This window comes from Vidua chalybeata, chromosome 1 (assembly GCF_026979565.1).
Source record: "Vidua chalybeata isolate OUT-0048 chromosome 1, bVidCha1 merged haplotype, whole genome shotgun sequence".
NCBI classification, from domain to species: Eukaryota; Metazoa; Chordata; class Aves; order Passeriformes; family Viduidae; genus Vidua; species Vidua chalybeata.
This window is the reverse complement of record NC_071530.1, coordinates 24,416,784-24,439,878: the sequence shown is the minus strand read 5'-3', so window position 1 is coordinate 24,439,878 and position 23,095 is coordinate 24,416,784. Positions and strand designations below refer to the sequence as shown.

The window sequence follows — 23,095 nt, the reverse complement described above, 5'->3', positions numbered from 1 at the left end:
CATGGAAATAAGCCCTTTTCCTCCAGCTGCACAGTATCTCAAGGTACACATTAGAAAATATTTTTTCATCTGAAGAATTAGTTATTAAATTACAACCTCTTTTTTCAGGTATATTCAATGTAAACTCTTTTACAGGGACCGAGATGTAACTATAAATGTTAAAGGTGACTCTGACACAAAGGATGCACAATTTGCAGAATACATCTCACACCAACTGTGCAGCAGCTAGAGCATGAATTACAACTGAACTACCTCAACTGGATGCCATTGTACATTCCCTGAAACCAGCTGAGGTGCAAAAACATAAATGGAGTAGTGCAGGTTAGACTGAACCTTGAAGATTTTGAAAGAAATGTGAAGCAAAATATTTTTCATGTACTGTCTCTTCTGGGGGAAGAAGCATATTTTATTGCTACTTAAGGCCCAAAAAGAAAAGGGCTATCTTTGCTTTGTTTCATACCAAAACTTTTAAAAGGAAGTATGATGCAAGTTCCAATGCAAAAGGGACTTTTCCAAATTAAAGTCTTCATGTTACCCTGATTGCTTTGTTTTGGCAAATAGATTCAACAGGCTCTTGCTCCACCACATGTGGCATTGCAAATACAGCCCTCATGCAATTCCTGCCTCATCCATGGAATGCTGTGTCCGTCACTCACCCTCTCGCCTGGTTTACCAGCCTCTCCAGCGGGACCCGAGGGACCTGGCAGACCCTGAGTGTAAAGAAACAAGAATACAAATATTGTTAAGGCAGAAGCTCTTCATGCTTTGGGAACCATAGATAAGATTGAACAGAGCACACAGTTACTTACCTGGAAGCCAGGAGGGCCAGCAGGACCTGTTTCACCCTTTCCACCTTGGTTGCCCTGGATGGAAAAAAACCCCAAATTATTAACTTGGAAGAAAAAATACAGGAAAGTGGATTTTACAATGGGAAGTCCCATTAATGAAAAGTAAATCATGAATTGGATTTGTGTGGAGGCTGTTACTTACAGTGACTCCAGGAGGACCTTGGGCACCATTGTTTCCCTCTGGACCAGGAGCACCCTGTATACGTTCAAGTAGAAAGCTATTATCAAAGTTTTAATTTTATATGAGTAATATTTCTAAATTATTATGTGCCAAAACCAAATGTCTCTGGCTGTGTATTTTGAACTTAACAATTTACTTTCAAGAACTTCAAAGCCAGAGGTACTAAAGATGCTTAAAATTTTAAATTCTCATCGTTTTAGTTATTGCAGCACATTTATATTTAAGAAAACTTATTTGGGAAATACAGAATATAGAAACCTTGCTAATAGCATTTTTCCCACACAAGACTTTTTTTTTTTTTCAGTCCCTTAAATGGAAGAATTAGTAAGTTTCAACTATGAGTAAAAAGTTGTAAATTCACAGGATGAATTAGAAACCATACAGTGTGCTCTAAGAATTAGGACAGGGAGTGCTATTTTTTCCTCTTCATAGGATAATACCCCATGATTAATTACCCAACTAATACCCAAGAAGAGGAGTTTTCATTTATCCATTAAGTAATAGTCCCCACCAACAAGAGGCTAAAAATAATGCATTCCTAAGGGCTTTTCTAATTTCATCATCTAGTCATACTTGCACAAGCCAATGCTATCTTATTGCAGAGGTTTGGAAAATCTACTTTTTTTTCCTCTTTGGAAGGTGATAAATAAAATATATCCACGTACCCGTGGGCCAGCAAGACCAACGTTGCCTTTTTCACCAGGTTTGCCAGGTTCACCCTGAAGTTGAAAGAAAAAGGTATAAAAATTAACCAACACTTCATATTAGATTCAGTTTAAACTACTAAGCAGAGACTTACACTCTCACTGCAGATTTACTGTAATATTTCTTTAACCCAAATTAAAATACACACAAGCTCCATCTGTCTTTTTGGATCACTTAGATTAGCTCAAAAATATATGTCTTTTCAAATCTCGATGCCTTTATGTTTTGAGATTGTAATTCGTGGCACTCCATGTAGTATCCTATGCAATATACTATATATTTGCATGTGCGTGTATGTACAGCAACAGCCACGTCCAGGACATGATTGTTATCTGTGGCCTCTGTGGGACATGTAAAGAACTCCACTGAAGTCACTGGTAGCTTTTATTCTAAATTGAGTGAGCTTTGGATAGTGCTCCATAAGTAACAGTACTCTGAAACTAGTTTAATGGCCAAACTTGACAGAACTTTTACAGATGTGAATATACAGAAATGATAAAATGGACACACTGAAATCATAAAATAGACATATATTATTCTAATCACTTCAATGTCAAAATATCCCTAAGCTAATTAAATTGCTTTTTCATTTCTTTAATCATATTTTAGATAACTGGAAAATAATTTGAAACAGAGCTCTTGAATGTAAGCAGATGCCACCCAATGAGCAGCACAGGAGCATATAGGGAGATGTGTTGGATTAATGATAGTTGGGACCCTACACATTAGTCTGGAAATACTTTCATAGTAATACAAAGTTTCTATCCTGTACTTACAGTGGGACCTTTTGGTCCAGGGAATCCAATGTTGCCAGGCTCACCTCTATTACCAGCTGGACCAATTGGCCCAACTCTACCATCTGCTCCAGGGAAACCCTAGAAAAAGAAGTCATACTATTAAATGGCTCAGGTAATTTAATTAGACTTCAGCTTTAGAAGAAATATGTACTGACAGGAAGCAAATGTAATTTAACTTTTCACCATTGTTGATACATCGCATGCTCATGCATCCCTCCCTTTTTCTCCTTTTTGTAGAACTCTATTTCTTCTTTCCCTCCCAGGACACAGAAATGAATGGAAATCTTCACATTGATCTTCTGAGTATTACAATAGAGAATCTTGCTGGTTTTACACAGTTGTGTTAGAGCTCAGTGCTGAGATGTCTGCTTTATGCAATTGTACTTCTTTCTTTCCCATGCAACGGGGGAACAGAATAAAAAGCAAGGTACTTACAACAGGACCTTCCTTGCCAGCAGGGCCCGGGCTTCCAGGCTGACCTGGGAGACCCTGAGAAAGGAAAAGTTTCATGTTTTCAGGAGGAAACCTACTCACCCAATACATAACCACAATTTTTTCCACATGCATGCATGCACATACACAGAGGTGCCAAGTTATCAATATACACTATTTAAAGAGGACTGTAGGTGTTATCACATCTCCACCTGAAGCACACTGACTCTTAAATTTGACGGTGTGTGCTCCCATGCCAGTTGAAAATCAGCATAGGGAAGCACCTGTTTTACTCAGAGAAACTAATTTAGGGTCTGCTTTGGAGGATAGTATGTTTCAATGTCTGCAGATGCCTAATACTCATATGTGCATTGCAAACCTTTACTTCACAGGGTAGGGTATGAAGAGAAAGAATAAGGAGCATAAATGTAATGAGAAAAACATAATCTGGCTGCAGCCCACACCACTAAAAGTAAATGGCTGTTTTCAGTGAAATAATTTGTAAAATAAAAAAGAAATAATTGACATCAGCCATTTCACATAATTTAGGGTATAATTATATAACATAATAGGGTCTGCTTTCCTTTGAGTTCATTAAAGAGAACACACACGCCTTAATTATGATCATAATGATCACATTCTGTAAATTATCACAAGTGGAAACCCCTTACAGAAGTCAATGCAGTATCCAGTACAAGAGGACAGTGCTCCATCCCATAGCCATCAAATGCTACCCTAACAAAAGTAACTAATTTCAATAAACATTTTGATGCTTCTTAATTGTTCCTAATTTTTTCCTGTTTTTTTCAGTAGGGTGGTGGATGTGCTCTAACTGTGGTTTACACATGCTGAATTTTTGCAGTTGGATTTTCGAATAATTTTGTCCATTATAAGTAATTTTCTTCCTATGTAGTTCACACTTAATCCACAGAGTTTGAACTTACTCTTGGACCCATAAGACCAGGCTCACCAGGACGGCCAGCATCACCATTAGGACCCTTAGCACCAACAGGACCACTAGCACCACGGTTACCAGCAGGCCCCTACCAAAAGAAAGAAATAAAATTAGGCAGAGGTAGCAAAAAGCATTGCAGATCTGTATATAAAAGATGGTTCAAAAATAGTGACCCAGACAAAAGTCTTACCATGACACCAGCTCTGCCATCAGCTCCAGGGAGCCCACGAGATCCAGGTACACCCTGCAAGTCAACACAAAACAAATCAAGAAAGGGAAAGGAAGAAATCTTCCTGTGAAGTGTATAGTGCCTACTAGATTTCAGCCTTCCAAGCAGGTCTACTGAATTTGAAGTAAGTGCAGCTTTAAGCACACACACCTCAGTGTAAATAGGTATTGTGAAAGAAATCTCTCTCACTTCCTGTAGATTTCTTTAAATTCTAATCTGTTTGTACCATTTTCAGTGTCCATTGTAACTAACAGTGGCTCTAGCCAGCAGCTAGGATCCCACAACCTGCCCCACACAGTTCCACATTCCCTGTAGAGAGTTACTGACTGAATTCTTTATCTCAGAAAAAAAAAAAAATCTGGGGAAGCACTGCCATTTTTCTTATTATTTTCCTGTGAATTCTTTTCCTTCACGAAGCTACATGAAGTTCATGGATGGCCTTCTCACCCAGTGAAAAGTTTATTTGGCATCCTTGAATTGAAAGCTTTTGCCTCCCATTATGTGTGCACCCATTTTCTGTTTTAAGCAGTTAAATCCCATCACAAACTTTTAAGAGTAATCACAAGATAATTCACTAAATATTATATAGTGGATAAATCAAAGCAATCTCTAAATACTTCAGGGATAGGAGAGTAAACAAGCATTAATGCAAAGCAAAAATGGGATTGGTCACAACTAATCAAAAGGTTCAGAATTGAAAATAATCACTGCTTAGGAGCTTAAATGTAAATTTAATTACTCCTAATTATTTAATTTGCCTGTGGGACTCTAGATTGATTTTCACTTTCCTTTTTGCTTCTAAGTCTGGAACATGAAAAGAAAACCTACTCTCAGACCAGCAGGGCCTGGGGGACCAGCAGAGCCAGGCTCACCAGGGCTGCCTCTCTTGCCTTCCTCACCACTAGGGCCAGGAGGGCCAGCAGGTCCAGCAGCACCCTATTTTGAAGAAACAGAAAAACAAGATATCAGACGCTGTGTTGCAGATATTATCAGGCTTTTGATTGAAAAAGCCTTCACATTTTGCCATACTTACAGGCTCACCCTTCATACCACTTTCTCCCTTGGCACCTGCGGGGCCTGGTTCACCCTAGAGTCCATAACAAAAAGAGATGACAGAATTAGGCATCATCCCAAAAATCAAAAATCTCTCTTCTACCTGGAGAGCTTAATCATGACTTAAAAAATACTTTTATCATCTAATGTCTCTATCATGAAAATGGCCAATGACCATGACTGTATTTTTGACTTAAAAGGCACAAAACCAAACATGTTAAAGGTGCTTAGAAATGACAGTATTGAACAATAACATATCTAGGGCTGGTTCCTCTACTGAGGATACCCACTGGGGCCTAGCTGGGAGATTGCTGCCACATCTCTCTCAGTCCTATCAACATGAACAGAGCTGCACAGTCACATAATTGGAAGGGACCCACAAGGATCACTGAACCCAACTACTCCCTGCACTCATAGGGAGTGAAAAGGTGAACCTTTTCAGTCTCAGCACCTAAAGCAAGTAATGAGACACAGAAATTAACTACAATGTTCTAGTACAGTGCATCAAGAAAAGATGTCTACACTATAGCAAAATGTATCCAGAGATCTTTTACAGCTATGGACACTGTGTCTGGTTTTCAAATACATGCAATACAGGAGGTTACTTACAACAAGTCCTCTAGCGCCACTAGGACCAGCAGGGCCAGGAGGACCAAGAATACCACGGGGACCAGGCAGACCAGGAGCACCAGCAACACCAGGAAGACCCTGTCCAACAGAGCGGGGAAAAGGCATTGTGAACCCATTGTCTTTTCTGCTGCATTAACTGAACTGGGCTTTTTTAGAGGAAACATGAGTGAGTGTAGTTGTACTTACAGCTGCACCTTTAGCCCCTGGAAGACCATTAGCACCAGGGTTGCCCTGTTAAGAAAGGTAACAGTACTGGTTAATTCAGAATCAAAAGTGCACACATCTGACAATAGATAAAGCTTGGCAAGTTACTCACTGGAGGGCCGACAGGACCACTAGAACCAGGAAGTCCAATCTCTCCTCTTGGGCCAGCAGGACCACTAGGACCAACATTACCAGCAGGTCCAATTTCACCCTGTTGGAGAGAAGGACAGAACCCTCTGTCAGTGTACACAGCCTTATGGCAAGAGTGAAGCAATCCTCTATCAGCCTGGCACGAAGATAATCATATTTGTGTATTCCCACTTCAGAGGCCAGGAAACCAAGCAGCTGAGAGCTTTTAATTGATTTTAAAGGCACTCAAGTTGAGATGTCTATTTAGGCTCCATCTACGGTAATGGCTAAGACAGGGAAAAGCAGATGCTTATTCAGAAGGCTGACCAAAAAAATCAGAATTAGAATTCCAGTCTCATTTGCATCCATGTGCCTCCAGAATTGGCCTGAGGTGCTACAGTACATAAGACCTAACTGGCCATTATCTTGCACTTTCGGATGCCATTTGCATAGATGCAAAATGCAAAATTATGCCTGATCAGAGTGTATAATTTAGTGTTTGCAATGGAGTAAATGACAAAAAAAAAAAAAGGTCCTTGCTTTTATTTTCAGAAGGCTGTATTCCCTAAGTTTACTAACAAGAACCTGAATATAATGACAAGTTCTCTTCAGCAGTTCAGTCAGAGTTCATCCTGAATATGTAGACAGTCTTCTCTTGAAACTATATGCTATAACCACGTTTACATCTGATTAGAGAAGACTTAGAGAAGGTTTTCAAGTCTTGACTTTTGAAAAGAATAACCAGAATGGGATCTCAATTTTTTCTCATCTTCCCTGCAGTTAAAGTGTCTAGAAAAAAACACTTTTTTTTCTTCTAAAAGAGGATTAAGTTTTGTCTGATACACAAAATGATATGGATTTTGTGACAAATGGTCAGCAAAATTTGTAAATGAAATATATGCAATATTCTTTCCTCAAGTGCTCTGTCCTTCCTTGGTCACTCAAAATATTTACGCTCTTACCCAGTTAAAAAATGCTAAGATTTGAGCAATAGAGTGAATAATACAAATTACAGTCCACAAGAGCAAAATGGTGCTGCCCTAAACCTGAAAAATTTCAATGCAATTCCTGTATTGCAATTTCAGGGACTTGGAAGTAGCCCAATACTCAAATACAGCTTCTTTATCCTCCACTATTTCTGTAAAGTGATTTAACTGCTGCCTCGCTTATTTATTATGATTCATGTCACCCCTGGAAAGTGTATATAAGTGCACCAATTAGGAAGCAGTAGAAGAGTTCTGTCTTCCTGAACCTGCCCAGCTTCAATTTTCAGCTGTGAAGTAAGTGCTGACTTTTAAATTAGCATTCATATCTGATGTTCTCCAAATACAGATCAGGATGAGGATGAATCCCTAGAGTAACTAATAAGAAAGCACTCTTAGTTCATAGAGGATGGGGTTTTTCTGCTGCCTAGAAACTCTGCTTAGCACATTTCATCTTCACAATCAAATTACCAGTAGAAGCAGATGTTCATACCTTAGCACCAGGAGCACCTGGGAAGCCTGGAGGACCAGCAGCACCAATAGGGCCCTGGGAAGTGAAAGGGAAACAGTTGTGTAAAGGTATTCAGAGACAACAGAAACATCTTGCTTGTTGAAGTAACCAGATTAAAAAAATGCACACTTACTAATTCCACACATTACCCCTTCAGCACACTAGTTGCCTTTTGCAGGCCCAAACTGACAGATTTTGTTCACTACAAATAGTTAAGAGCCAGGTGAATGCTTAAACAACATTTGCAGTGCAAATTAAGCAAGAATTGGTAAAACCTTGCCTTGAGGCCAAACACCTGAGAAAGAACAAACAGAGGATGAGCAGAGGCAGGCATCTGCTAGGCAAGATGACTGATTCTACTATGTTTACCTATTGCCGTGATATTTATAATTACACTGGGACAAAGTTCTAATGTACTAGACATTACAAGAGAAGATACACTGATGGATTAATAGCCTTAATTTTTTAATGCATACAAATAAAAAGGGATAGTTTCTCTTCAATTATTAATTAAAAAATTCAACTCATATTGGGAATCTATATCTATTTTTTTGCAAGCTAGTATCTTTCAATTAGAAATATTTATAATAAAACTGCCTCACAAATCCAAGGTAATAAAACATGTCAGTTGGTATGACAAAGAGGAATTAGCTTCAAACATTCCATAGCCTACTCTGTTATAAAGGGGGTACCTGGAATTGTCACTAGTTTTGCATAAGCAAAAAAAAAAAAAAAAAAAAAGACCAAATTTCCTTTTGGATGTGTTTCAAAGCATAAACTTCCAGAATTTTGATTGCAATGACTTATTTGCATTTTAAATTTTAACTGGATAGATGGATAAAACATTATTTCTGTTTTAGTTTTAAAAAATGAGTGTTATAACTGCTTTGCAGAATATTTAAGGTATCATAACCTTAAGTGACAAATAACTTCAGCCTGGGACAGACACTGGGACATAATGCAAAATGCAACACTGTGCCCATTGTGAATAACAACCTATGCAATCAGCAGCTTCAGAATATTTTTCCTATAGCAACTCAACTGCCTTTATTCAAAATGCCTTCAGCTAAAATATTTTGGTTCTACTATGTCAGATCTTAGCTGCAAGACTTTTATTTGCCTGCAATTTAACTGCCCAATCACAAATTTTTTAAATACTCCACATGGGAGAACTTAAGAGAAATTCATCCCCATGCTCACATTCTACTCAGTTAAAGCACAACAGGTGCTTAAAGTGACAAGGGGTATTAATATCTACTCTGGCAAAACAGAACCAAATACAGCTTCATCAAAAGACTCAGTTTTTGAAGGTAGGAAGAAAAAAACCCTATTAACTATTATTACTATTGTTCTAGTGTATTCCAGATTTGTTTTTACACTTTCAAAACTATATCCTTGTACTCATATTTATGTGGCTGAGATAAATGAGGTTTACTGAAGTCAGGGGTAAATTATGGCAACACTAACTCCTTTTAAACTGACAAATTTGCATTGGATTAGCTCTTATTAGAATAGTTACTTTTTACCAGTCAGATCAGGAGAGTTGGATCTTGCTGACCTTTCACACTAGCTCACAACTCAGGTATCAGTGGTGAATGAAAAAGGTTAGTGCCTGCAGATGCAAAGCTATGTCCTGTTGTGCATATATAATTTACAGGATGTACATAATAATAGCCGTCTGTAACACATGCATGATATGTATCTGTTAAAAAGAAGAAAGTTTCTAGCTTTTGGATGAGAATTCTTTTGTTAGACTGCTGGAAATGAGAATTCTGTGCTCTGGTTATTTCCCAGTGAGATGTGCTGGAAAACCTTCTCATGAAATCACCAGTGCAAACAAGAGAATATTTGGTTCCTTTGATATGGATGTGTTTAATATAAATCCTGAGGCTCTCATGATACTGTCTGCAAAGGGTTTATGTTTCACTAATTCTCTTTGTGATGTTCTGATAAGCAACAGAGAACTATGTTAAAAACATTAACACAATCAACTTCTTAAGAGCCCAAGAAATCCTCTAAAAACAGGAAAAGAAGCACAAAGCCTAATGGAACCAGGCTGCCAAAAAGCAAGACTGAAACTTACAGCAGGTCCAGTGGGGCCAGCGCTGCCATCACTTCCACGAGCACCCTGTGAGGAAGAACATGATAAATAGTTTGAAAAGAGAACTGAATATCAGAGGAAGCCACAGTAAGTGGCTGGTACATGATGACAGACAGATGGGAAGCCACTTACAGCTGGTCCAGGGGCACCTACTCTTCCTCTCTCACCAGGGAGACCACGAGCACCCTTGAAAAAAAATTAAACTCATTTATATATTTTCATTGAACATAGATATATAGACATTTTTTTCCTCTGTTAAGTCATATTACATTAGAGTATCTGGGTATCTGGAGTGTCAATAATGACAAATATCGAAGAAAATGTTGGCTGAACTAAATATATCAGATTATACTTTCCCACAGCAGCAGTGGATACTTACAGGTTGTCCTGGGGTACCATTTTCACCAGGGGCACCAGGCTCTCCCTATGAAAAAGAAAGTTTGGAGACTTGAGTTACTTAAAGGATGCTTTGGACAGATAGTCTAACACTATCAGAGAGATTTTCAGCTACTGGATCCCATTGCCTGTGTCTTCTGTATCATTTTATAAGACAGCACTGTCCATGTTTCCGCATCACATTATACAATAATAGCACATCAAGTCCTGAGGGTGCAGAGATTGCAACTGGCCCTGCATATACTGGAACACAGCCAGATGGAATCCTTTTAGAAGGGGAGGCCAGAGAAAGTTCTGTCACTTGCTCCGCTTTCTTTACCCCCTTTCTTTATGCTGATATTTACTCTGTGGTACACATTTAAGAGATTGGATCTGGATAGTCAACTACAAGATCAGCTGCAAGTCAGCTGCAGATTAATCAGCAGCTGTTTTTTAGCTAATGATGCTTTCTTTTGCCCTAGTATAAGTTGACAAAATCCTCTCAAATGGCTTAAAATAAGGATCTGCCTCAGGTATTTTTAACTTAAGACCATTAATACTGAGTATTTGAGTAACAGCCATTAATAGCTGGCTCCTCTCCCTTCAGTACTGTATTCTCAACAGCCTTCTCAACAAGTCTCGGCTGGTCTACAGTGACAAGATTTGTCTTAGAGCACTTGTATCCTGAATGCACCTAGTCTTAAATGCTGCAAAGAGAGCAACTTTTTGCCTTCATTGCTGCTTTCAGCACAGTTATATCATGATCAACCTTGATTTATTATGCTAGTATTTTTTAGCACTTTTACTAGTAACTGTTCTATCCTTTACTTATGTGCTTTATCTGCTTTAAATCTCCAATGACTGGACAGACTTTGCCAGCTACACTTTTTCTGAAGGTTAACAACTTGCAGCGATATTGAAGATTGTTATCTTACAACTAAAAACACGATAACCATGTAGTTATAACCAAGTAGTTATAACCAAGTAGTGCTATGCTCTTAGAAACAAGCAAGATGGAGAATTAGTATTTGAATTTTTCATTGTTATATTAGAAGTCTATGAACACAAATCTCCTGTGAATCAGTCAGGATTTCCTACAACACAATGATGCAACAGCAAATTTTTCAAGAATGCTGATATTAGGCACTGAGGTGGAATGGGAGAAGAAAAAAATAAAAGACAAAGAGTTTACCATAGATGTTTCTAGACTACATTTCACAATATATTATTAAGGGTTTTTTGAAGGCTAGTGTTCAAATGTGTTCTAATATGAAGATGATAAAAAAGAAAAAAGACTGTGAGGATCAAACAGCCTTAACTCAGAAAAGCACTGCATGTATACAATTTTTTTAGCAGGAAACCTTACACTGATCACGTGTCTCACACAATAGAGTTTTGTAGAAAAAGGAGATGTTTTCATTTTAGCATGCTTAATAAAACCTACCCAAATATAGAATGCAATCCAGAGAAGAGCAGAGATAGCAAAATCAGTCTGAAGTGCTGCTGAATAGCCAAACATTAAGAGCCCAGTTCTGCAGCCTTTATTCACTGAAAGCACTAACTTGCTTACAACTTGATTGAGGGCTCAAGACTAAGGCCCCAGAAATATTTTCTCATGACAAGGTGCATGTATTTGTTCTACATGGATCCACTGACTTCTAGATTATTGCAGCTGGGCAATGTTTAATGGCAACATGGAAAACTGATTGGATGGGACTTCACATGTCTTTTGCTAGGAAGAGCTGCAAATGCATCCTACATTTTTATATTTTGTCTTTACCTTGGTGCCAGGAGTACCAGGTTGTCCCTTTTGACCATCCAGACCATTGTGTCCCTATAATGAGTAGAAAAATAAATATTGATACATATTTTCTCTCAAATGGCTTTATGCAAATTTTTAGTCTTATAACAAAACCTTCCTCTTACATAAAATTATTTCCTAATATAATCTTCTGATTTTTCAGAAATAATTAGTCTTTTATATCAGGCAATATTAAGAACTTTGAAGAGGTTCATGCACTCTTCACTTTCAGAGGATTTCCAGGGGTTTTCAGTATGCTGCAGTAATGCTAGTCTTAAATATTCAGGGAAAAGTATATATATGTACTCACCCTAATTCCCTTAAAGCCAGGTAGACCAGGAGTTCCAGGGAAACCACGAGCACCCTAAAAACACACAGTGCATGAATGACTGCCTCTCATAGTACACCTTGCAGTTAAATGGAAAGATGATGACTAAGTCTTTCAATAAAATTAACAAGTAGATTATCATTCAAGGAAGAAATAGAATCCAGATCCTGACCTCTCAGGACCAGACTTGTTTCAAGACTAACAGTAATCAACCTGATTTTTCCCATTCTGAATCTCAGAAATTTCATGCATTACCATGTGACAGCAAAGCTTTTTTAAACTTTCTATGCCAAGGTGCCTGGTTACCTGCTCCTATGTAATTCCTCACCCTTCTGTCACTGTTATGCCACTTCTGTTAGTCATTACTAGCTTTAGTGGGAATGGGGTAAGGAAAGAAAATAAAAACATAACTATATGATATCCCTGCAGGTAAGGGCTGAAATTGTATTCATCCATATAAGGAATATTACTAGACTGCTAATGTGGTGAAATTCAGAAAGGTTGTTAGGTTTCATTGATTAGTGAACTGGTTTTATTGTATCCAGTGGATCACTACACACCTGAGGGCCAGCAACACCCCTCTCACCAGGTCTTCCAGGTTTGCCAGGGTGACCCTAAAAATGCAAAAAAGATGCACTAAGAAGGAAAGCTCTTATAAAACAGCAACACAAACCACTAAGAAAAAAGAAAGTACATTGGCAAGGCTTCTCTTTTTCCATAAATACAGGGAGATTCTTAACTTTGAAGTTTTCTTCTCCCGGTACTCAGGAAGTTAAATAACATATTCGGAGTGGTTTGGAAGTTATCCAATTTTCTGTACATTTCCAGCATACTGCATCTCTTGTACTATAAAATAATTATATCAGGGGTTTATTTATATAACAATGTATAAAATGTGGCCAATAGAACGCTTAATTTAACAATAATCTGGCTGTTAGAGTTGAATCATCACCACAAAAGAGATGAAAAACACTTAATAACCACTTACATCTTCACCAGCCTTTCCTGGAGGACCAGGGGGACCACGAGGACCCTGGGGACCCTGTCAAAAATAGATTGAGAATTACTTGAAGCATCAGTCTTTATATACATCTTCCCACTGTTTTCTGACTTGAGTTGGGGCATAATTGGAGCTAATTGACTTTGCGCTTCATGATTCCAAGTCCTGAAACAGGATCAAGCAGGAGTATCCAAACATTCAGAGAAGTGCATATGGATAGGAGAAATGGGCCTAAGCATTACAAGCCTACTTTGGTGTGATATTCCTAGTGCTAGCAGCGTCTGTATGTGATCTGTACTTACAGTTTGACCAGGTTCACCAGGCTCACCAGGAAGACCTTGGAAACCAGGAGGACCCTAGAAAATAAGGGAGATATTATTGGTTTCCAAACAAGATAATTTGTAATTTTAAAGGTATGTCAATGTCAGTAGGAGAGAGAAGACTGTACTCACAGGGGGTCCAGATGCTCCAGGTGGGCCTCTGGGTCCCATTAAACCCTAGGGAAGAAAAATCACAAGATCTTTTTAAGAACATTAATTATATAAACTCATCTATAAGACCAGTTCCCAGTATACCTAAAACATGGCTAGCATCACAGTTCCCATTGTGCAATGTTCAAATGAAATTAGAGGAAGTTAAGAGGTCTGCATGAATTTGCACAGGCAGGCCAAGTGCAAAGATCTAATGGCAACAACCACCACAGAATCCAGAGGCATGATTAGAAATGTACCACTATGTCTGTGAACATCATGATTCATCATCTTAATCTATTCTGGCTTGTTAGAAAGGGACCTGGTTCATTCTTTTTTAAATTCTTCCCTCTACCCTTCCTGTGCAGAAACTTTTAAAGAGGAGGGTCATAACGCATCATAAAAGGCTCTTATACACATTGTGTATACATCTATTTCCACTAATTATCTACTTCTATGTAAATATTTCATTGTTTCCTGGTGTTTATTAAATTTTCTTCATATCACTTGCAAAATAAGTCACTAATACACTCTCCTTGACATTATTTACAATTTACATACATTTGGAAAACACAGGGTGAGAAAAATCACTTCTAAAAAGGAAATTTCCATAGATTGATGAGCTCTCTTAACAGTTATCTTAAGGTTTACTAAACAAGCAAACAATTGTAAACTGAGATTTTAACGTGGACTTCTATAGCCCGAACAAATTATTTAGGAGATGTTTCAACAGAAATAATTATGTTTTAATAATTGTTTTAAATTTGTTTTAAAGCTTTCTTGGAAAATCTTTTAGATTTTCTCATTACAACATTAAAATCATATGCCAACTTTTCAGTGGTTTATGTAGCTTTTCCGTAAGACTGAAAACCTTTTATTAAAAGGAATAAATTGATATTAATTACAGGCATTTACTCATGGAAGTTAAAGCAATGCTGTGAATATGAAAATATGCAGTAATTCTAGGAAAAATAATTTCTAGACAGTCGGAATCATATGTGCTGCATAAACCCTTCTCAAATTTCTTGAGAATTTATTCTCAAATTATATTCTATAACTACTTTTCCCTTCCTGAATTTTACATATTATTTATGAAATAAATATGTGAAACTTAAATCTTCCTCACAATAGGTAGATTCTACTGCTTTTTCTGTCAAATGAACCTAACTGACTCAAAAATTGGAATCTAGAAATGGTGATCTCAGATAAATCTTCATCTATGTTTTCTGATTAATCATCAGACACTGAGGGCAGAACTTGATTAAAGGTATTCCTATTTTCTATATTTCATAACTAAATGGATACCAAAGTATTTTCCAAAATCCATTTAATATTAGAGTGTTTTTGGAAGTGGAAGCAAGCACTTGACCCAGAATAATTCTGGTCATCTTTCATCCTGCTTCTCACCCATCAGATGCACTGTCTGTGACATCAGTGAGTGTGGTGCATTTAACCCATATTCTGCTACATATGTATACTGAAAGTATTTGCTAACGTAAGGAAGGCTTAGATGTTCACATGGAGTGGCAACAGACCCCTTAAAATCCATTTGTACATAGTATACAGTAAGCTTTAAAGAGTCCTCAGAACAGCCTTACAGTATCAAGTACTAACATTCAGCTGTTGAGACTCAAACGTGGGAGCCAATTTCCTAAAAAACCAGAAGGGTATCAAAAGAGTTGTACAGCCATGGAGGAAAAATCCTTACCAACGGGAGCCTAGATGCTGAGTTACTTTTTAGGCCTGTGTCTGCTTTACAGTTTATCTCATTCCTAAAACACAATCTTCTGACTCAATATGGGTAAAGTAATACTATCTCAGAGTACATGTGTTATTTAACATCAGATTATGAGATTTATTGATTCATAAAAGTGTGGTCAATAAACAGATTTAAATCACAAGACCCAGCAGTGCTATATTCAAGATAAATATACAGATCTAAGACCATATTTCAAACCCTCAGATATTTAAAACACTTATCATTGTCCTATATTAAAGGGTCAGTTTCCAGTCTGAGTCCATATATGATCAAACCACAAATTTTAACACTATCTTTCTCATTAATGCAGCTGAATTAAAGGAAAATCCTAAACACACTATTCATGTGAGTTATCAAGTGCTATGTCATATACCTACCATTGGTCCTGGGCCAAAATCTGCTGCTTTAGATGGATCATATTGAGCAGCGAAGTTCTGTAAATAATAAAAAGGTTGAAATCAAAATACAAAAAACTTTACTTTAAAAATGATTTATAATCAACATTCTGTATCTAAATATAATCTGGTTTGTTATACTTGCTATGAGGTTTGTTAAAGCAGCATACATATAACTCAGTAAATATAGCCCTATTATAAATACATTTCTGTTCACTTGTTTCCAAAAAGACTTGATTTTACTGGGAGGGCCCTTTCAAACCTAAATATCTCTACAGAAATGATAGAGGGGCATTCAATAGTGTGAACTGAAAATTAGGAATATAAATTCAGTGCTCATTTAAAATTGAAAACTATCTTGAAATTCTTAAATTATTCTGCCTAATTTCCAAAGATGGATGTTAAGCAAAGCAGTGAAAAAATATGCATAAGTAAAATTAATGGAGCAGCTCTGAGTAGCTATTGCATGAGGTGGGCCCTTCAGTTTCAGAAACATCTGAGGAGTGTGCAGCCTCAGAAACACTGCAGTGGATTTTTGATATTTTATCAAAATAGAAAAAGATTCTCCACAACACAATTAAACCTCCTTTTCTTGCTTGTTTCATTAACATATTAAAATAAAAAAAATAAACAATGAAAGCAGTTTGACATTTGCAACTAGCAAAATAATGTATTGAAGTAAAAAAGAATATTCTTCCATGCAAAAGGACTTACTAAAGTTGATCAGTAAGACACTGTCTATGTCTTCATGCTCCCTATATAGCTAATGTCAAGCAAAGAGTTAAATTCAGTATTCTGCAGAGAATACATGATGGACACCAGTGCACAAAGTATGTATGCACAGCAATGTTGCAGTACTGCAATATGAATACAGATAAAAAGAAAAATTTCTAAAGGACAATACTCTAAAATTCTATAGCACTTTTAATTGATTTTTAGCTTAAGGAGTCGTCTTCTTTGCTTATTCCAATACAGTTGCTGTCTCTGAATCCAACCACAAAGGTTTCTTTTCCCCATCTACTTAACAGCACTGGTTTCATTTAGTTGATGCCTAACTCATACACATTATTGCTGTGTAAATGTAATGCTCAATAACAGGCTTAATTTGCTCTTCTTCCTAAGTCCCTGTTGAATACAGAATCCAAATTTTCCATGGAATAGATACACCCCAAGGAGGGTTTCATTGGAACTGGGCCATCAGTTTCTTATGGCTCGCAAGAGAATGTTTCTTTCACTCTTCAATTCAACAACAGTGCTTTCCAGCAGATATAAATTTCATCTTGGTTACAAAGCACAGCTTATGAGTTCTGGTAATAGAAAGTTTGGATGCCTTACTCCGCCAAGACCTGGAGGACCAGGGGGCCCTGGAGGACCTGGTAGACCGTCTTCACCATCTCTGCCTGGTGGACCTGGTGGACCCTAGAGTTAAAAAGAGAATTATGCAGTGAAAATTAGTAGTGGCTGAAGAAATCTCTGATGTGGTAACTTCACTAACAACCAGGCACCCACAGCACATCCTAACATTTCAATAAACAGTTTCAATAAATGCTTAACTTGAGAAAATAAATATAGTCTGATTTTACGTTACCTTACTACACCTTGTATCAGATATGTACTCGAGCTTTGTATTTGAAAAGATTTAAAGGGGCAATATTGGATTTACACTACCAAAGCATAATGTCCAAATTGGGAAGTTTCATCTTAAGCTACAAACTTTGGACCTACGAACCCCAGTGATTCATGCGGACCCACACAGCCTGGCAGATGCTGTTATTGAGAGCCTAAAGCTGTCCAGCTGAGGATTAGAAAAGGTCAGCCCTACTGATATGAGTTAACATGGATCCAGAGTAAGTCCAATGCCAGTTTTTAAATCAGTATAGACAATTTACTGTTATAATTGCAAATCCAATTAATGTTTAGCAGTGCTCTTCTACAGATTTTTGATACCATCCATCTGCTACCACTGTCAGAACTTCTTTTACAACAGGTTGAAATTACCTGTGTTCAGTTCAGTAACATTTGTCCTTACATTCTTTCATCCTCAGTAAATAAAGCTGGTGAAGTTTTGGCACCATGGCAATTGATGTGAGGTATTTAATTTGTTGAGTTTTTTGGACCCAGTTCACTACTTAATGAAATCCATAATAAATGTATTTCTAAAGGAGCAGAATTAGGCTTGTTGCCTTCAGAACAAAAAAAGCATGTAATTTCATTAAACAAATTTAGTGAGCGGCAGCCCAAAGCAAATATCCAGCTCACCACACTGATATAGTCTTTCTAATAGTTTCCATTACATTTGTCAGCACACAGATCTCAGGAATCTTCAAGAGCTCCCTCATCAGTACTATGGCATTTTTATTTTCAGATGACAGAAAAAAATACACATAACTACACACAACCCGGGTAAGTTCAGAATACCACTTTACAAAAAGCAGCAATGATGCAGAAGCAAACCAGAAAAGCAGATATGAGCAATATGAATGAACATTACAATTAAATTATTCAACTGTCCTTATTTATGGTTACTTTTACAGTAGAGCCTTCAGCAGTATAACATGCTCTTTGACTAGCAGAAGGTAGTTAACAAATGCCCAGCTGCCAAGAAAAGAGCTTTTCCAAAACATCGTTGGAGGCACAGATAACCAATTATCTTCAAAACTGGCTTAGTCTATTCAGGTTTTATGTAGAGAGCTTACCCATACACCATATTATTCAAAGATTACATGTCAACTTTTCCCTCTGCATTTCTATGTGTTATTTCCACTGTGAACAGCTGAAAAAACATTTTTCAAATCATCACTTGAAGAGCTAGGCTGCCCTATGATCTCAACCATATCTGATCAGGCACAATGACCATAATTAGGCTGAATTTGGCACATATGTAACTTGGTTTCTTTTTTTAATTAAATTCCACATGCAAGCTTCTATAGGTACAATAATTTGATCTCTTCTCTTTAAGAATGCTTAAACTTAGTTTTTTCCTACTGGTCTTCAACAACTACTGTTCAAAGATCACAAGTAAATGTCAATCTAGTTCCTTACCCTTTCTCCCTGTGGCCCTTTGTCTCCTCTAGGGCCCTGCCGGAAGAAAATAACACTCAGTGAGTTACTGTGGAAATTTTCCAGGACAATACAGGAAAACAGATACATTAGGAAAAATTAGTGTACATTAAAAAGGAAAAGAGGGCTGCACATTCAGGTCCAACAGCTATTTTCTGCAGACAGCGTATTTTTGTCCACAATAACCTACTGGAAATAATTAGCCACTGCCACTGTTGTGTGAATTAGAAGTGTCACTCCACAGACCACAAAAGTACTTGCAAAATTGGGGTTTGTTTCTACTGAATAACTAGTTCTAATTTGACAGTAGTGACTTTTAGAAATAATATAGAATCAATTTAGCCTTTTAGACCCGTATGGATATTGCTACTATTCAATCCATTTAATTCTTTACAAAGGAACTCTGTTTAAATAAGAATGATACTTTGATGCTATTTAGGTCTTGGTAGGTTTAGTTCTTAGTTCTGCTCACAGGTGAAGCACCTTTGATTCAGTACTTGAATTTACCCTGGTGTTAAAATGCTGCATTGATAATTTCCTCCCTTTTTTCCTATTATTCATCTCAGCACTACTGCTATTTTCAGAGAACACTGAAAATAAGCAGGGTAGCCAGTTTTCCTTTCATCCAATATTCAACAAAATATTAATCTGCTGAAGACTACCTGATATCATTGTTATTTCCACACAAGAAAAATAAAAATGCTTACCTTGCGCCCTGCAGGTGCCTGGAAAAAAATAAGGAAGAGAATTAAAAAAAAAAAAAAAGTTACAATGTCTGTCAGTATTTTAAACTAAAATAATGAATAAACTTAAATTCATTTTCTTACATAACTATACTTTTTCTCAGTCCAATATATTTAACTATACCCTGTGATTTAAAACGACTTTGAAGGCTAGGTGGTTATATACAGCAAAGATGCATGTAACTGTATTAAAAAGTTGTGTTGAAGACTGACAATCTTATAGCTATTACAGCCTAAAATATTAGAATTAAAAAAAAGTCACACCTGAAGTCTTTCATAATCCTACTGAGGAATGAAATTTAGACTGTAAAAACCAGCTTTAAAGTAGAGTCATGTCCAATCCAAACTGCCAGGTACAATGTTCAAGCAGCACTGCTCCGTTACTTTCTCCTCATGGTCTCTACACCTATGAAGGCAGTCTCTTAAAAAGGCCGTCCCACTTGTGAAATTGGGGTGGGTACCTTTCCAGGCAGTGCCTTCAGGATTTAATCACCACTTTTCCATTACCATCTTGGGAATGAATTTTAGAAAATAATACTGCCACCAGAAAAGAAGCCTAGCCTGTTAACTGGAGTGTTACATATAAGATAAAAAAATTATACTGACCTGACTCACATCTGGAAAGAGAAGAGAAAGAAAAAAAAGAGATAGTTAGAGCAGGGATTCAAATATTTGCAAGTTTTAAATTTTAAACTTGCTTTCAATTAAAAATTAAATTTGCTGCTTTTAATTCAAAATGCAATTTTGTTGATTTCCTTAATGCAATAAACATTTTCCTAATATAATTTCTTCCTGTTAAGATGATTATCTTATACTGGAAAGACTCAAGGGTGAAATTGCCATGTATTTCAAATTCAAAATGGACTTGCTAATTAAATCAAAACAAGAAACATGGCTGATACAGTAAAAAGGCAGATATCAACTATAAACCTGCTCTAAATATGTTTCAACATACCTTCATTGAAAACCCCCCACACCTATGTATTTCCACATATGTGTTCATGCAAGATATTAATAAACCCAGGCAGACTGACACATGTGAAGATACTAAATTGTAGGAGTGATCTGAATTTTTCATATAAATGGCCTAATCCTACTTTTTATGGGGAAAGGTTCTAGCCAAACATCCCTATTTCTACATTCTCCTGTAAAACTGTGTAACAAACAGGGAACACTTTGAAGCTATTAAACAAACACCAAATTGCAAATAACTATCTCTGTGTGTTATGTACTGCTAAGTGTGAGTATGCACTTTTTTCATTAGTTGGAGAAGCAAATTTTCTGAGTTTCTTAATTTCAAGGTATTAAAAATCTATTTTGACTTAAACTCACTATAGTAAAAGAGCCACACATCACACCTGAATTTAACATTACCACTAACTAACAGGTTGTTGGATGTTTTTCCACAACGTGTCACTTTGGCAGTTCATGATCACACTAAATTCAGATGATTCGCACAGTCCAGAAAAAAGGTAACAGTGCTGAAATGCTGAAAGCTCGGAAATTCCGCGGCAGTACACACAGAGAGCCTGTGCTAATCCAACACAAAACTAAAGCCATTACTGCCCGCAGGTGACGGTGACAACGGAGCCTACCCAAACTCCCTGAGAAAAGTGCGGGGTGATCGGTTCGGCGACCCCCACACGACCCGCTCCGCCTCCTTTGCGGAGGCGCAGCTGCCTCCCGTCACCAGGGTTGGGGGAATGTCCCCAGAATGCTTGTCCAGAACGACCTCACCGCTGTCTCCCGCCCCGGCGAGGGCGACCCGGGGGGCATCATCCCGGGGAGCATCATCCCGGGGGCTCCCAGCGCCAGGAGCGGGCAGCGCACGGCTGTTCCCTCCCTCCTCCGCCCTGGAACGCGGCCAAACGCTGGGTCAAAGCCACAGTGGCTGGGGGCTCGGGGGGCCCTTCACAGGGCGCTGCCCTACAAGAAGGCTCTGCTTCGCCCCCAGCCGAGTGGCGGGGCGCGTTTCCCTCCCATCTCAGTGTGCGGGATATGTGTATGTGCGTGTGTGTGTGTGTGTGTGTGTGTGTGTGTGTCCGCGCTTCGCTTAGAGGGGGCACTACATCCTCATCCAACGAGAGGCGGAGAGCTGGGCTGCGCCCTCGGGGAGCCGCGCTCCCTTTTCGCCCTAGAGCGGGGCACTGTTCCTTCCCTGCCTCCCTCCTCCTGCCCCTCACGGCGCTCCCCTCCCCGGAGCCCCCGGCAGCTCCGCCCGCCGCGCTGGCTCCGAGCGGCCCGCAGGGGGCGCCCCGCGCGCGGAGCCGGCCCCGCTGGGAGCCCGCGGAGGAAGGGCAGGGGTGGAGGAGCCGCCGCTCCCCCGCTCCCTGCTTCGGAGAGCGCTCCTCAAGTCCCACCAAGTGCAGCCTGGCTTCTTCCGCTCGCAGCAAGCACTCTCCTCCCAGCCCGCGTCTGTATCTCCTCGCAGCATCTGCGCTGGAGGTGAGGCTTTGTGTCCTCCTGTAGGTATGAGCCCGTCTGGGGAGGAGGTGGTCCCTTTTATTTTATTTTTTTCCTTTTTTTTTTTTTTTTTTTTTTTTAGAGGGGGGATCTCGTTGGCCATTTGCCATCTTTTTCTGAGGGAAAGAAAGAATCTAGAGTCTGATCTGGGATGGAGATGGCAGTTTATGAACTGGTCTCTATCGTTTGGGAAGCAGCAACTCCCCGCAGACTGCCGTGCGTGGGGCGGGCGTCGGGACAAAGCACAGAGCGCAGAGCCGGACAGTCACCCCTGCCACCACCCCTGCCACAAACAAGCGGAAAGCACTTACGTTGGCCTGTTGCTAGGTATGAAGTTACTGCGAGCAGCAACCAAATCCGTGTATCCACAAAGCTGAGCATGTCTAGTTGCAAGACATGCAGACTCCTTGTGGTGCCGAGTCGGTTGGTTAGCTATCGCCTGTGGGACGCAGGCATACAGTCTCGAGGAGTAACTCCAACCTTAGCAGAAACCTGCTGCCAGGGACGCTAAATTAACCCAGCCCCGGACCGCCGTACTTATACCGCAGGAGGGTCCCGGCGCCGCCCAGGCCATCACGTGCCCCGTGTCTCCAGCCCTCCACAGCAGCCTTGGCAGCGGCAGCGGCGGGGGGGCGGCGACGCTAAATTGGTTCCATGCTTTGAGGACGTGGACACTGAGGCTTTCGGAAGGAAAATCTGACTCGTCGTCTCTCTCTTTTTTTTTTTTTTTTCCTTTTCTTTCTTTCTTTCTTTCTTTCTTCTTTTTTTTTTTTTTTTTTTTTTTTTTTTTCCTCAGCCGTCCCACCCCCTCTCGCCCCGCTTTTCTGGGAGTGCGGCCGGGAGCCTCGCCGGGCAGCCGGCTGGCAGCGCCCTGACGGCGTTCAAAGCGGGAGCTGTCCAGGGCCTGCGGCGCCTCCCGCCCCGCGGGGAAGCGGCCGGGGGA

General features: G+C 39.1%; 1 protein-coding gene across 1 annotated transcript in view; it reads right to left on the bottom strand.

Annotated features, from left to right (window-relative positions):
* The window catches only part of COL1A2 (collagen type I alpha 2 chain), a 39,183-nt gene extending 16,552 nt beyond the window's left edge, over positions 1 to 22,631 (bottom strand). The window contains exons 1-29 of the mRNA XM_053964156.1: positions 22,464 to 22,631; positions 20,296 to 20,306; positions 19,654 to 19,671; positions 18,929 to 18,964; positions 17,222 to 17,305; positions 15,869 to 15,925; positions 13,715 to 13,759; positions 13,565 to 13,618; positions 13,251 to 13,304; positions 12,823 to 12,876; positions 12,245 to 12,298; positions 11,914 to 11,967; positions 10,138 to 10,182; positions 9,891 to 9,944; positions 9,741 to 9,785; positions 7,640 to 7,693; positions 6,147 to 6,245; positions 6,017 to 6,061; positions 5,810 to 5,908; positions 5,181 to 5,234; positions 4,976 to 5,083; positions 4,109 to 4,162; positions 3,908 to 4,006; positions 2,967 to 3,020; positions 2,511 to 2,609; positions 1,695 to 1,748; positions 991 to 1,044; positions 810 to 863; positions 657 to 710 (exon numbers count right to left, since the gene is read on the bottom strand). Of these exons, the coding sequence (XP_053820131.1) occupies positions 657 to 710; positions 810 to 863; positions 991 to 1,044; positions 1,695 to 1,748; positions 2,511 to 2,609; positions 2,967 to 3,020; positions 3,908 to 4,006; positions 4,109 to 4,162; positions 4,976 to 5,083; positions 5,181 to 5,234; positions 5,810 to 5,908; positions 6,017 to 6,061; positions 6,147 to 6,245; positions 7,640 to 7,693; positions 9,741 to 9,785; positions 9,891 to 9,944; positions 10,138 to 10,182; positions 11,914 to 11,967; positions 12,245 to 12,298; positions 12,823 to 12,876; positions 13,251 to 13,304; positions 13,565 to 13,618; positions 13,715 to 13,759; positions 15,869 to 15,925; positions 17,222 to 17,305; positions 18,929 to 18,964; positions 19,654 to 19,671; positions 20,296 to 20,306; positions 22,464 to 22,533 (1,716 nt within the window). The 5' untranslated portion in view covers positions 22,534 to 22,631. The remainder of the gene's footprint in view (positions 1 to 656; positions 711 to 809; positions 864 to 990; positions 1,045 to 1,694; positions 1,749 to 2,510; positions 2,610 to 2,966; positions 3,021 to 3,907; positions 4,007 to 4,108; positions 4,163 to 4,975; positions 5,084 to 5,180; positions 5,235 to 5,809; positions 5,909 to 6,016; positions 6,062 to 6,146; positions 6,246 to 7,639; positions 7,694 to 9,740; positions 9,786 to 9,890; positions 9,945 to 10,137; positions 10,183 to 11,913; positions 11,968 to 12,244; positions 12,299 to 12,822; positions 12,877 to 13,250; positions 13,305 to 13,564; positions 13,619 to 13,714; positions 13,760 to 15,868; positions 15,926 to 17,221; positions 17,306 to 18,928; positions 18,965 to 19,653; positions 19,672 to 20,295; positions 20,307 to 22,463) is intronic.
* Positions 22,632 to 23,095: the final 464 nt, after the last annotated feature.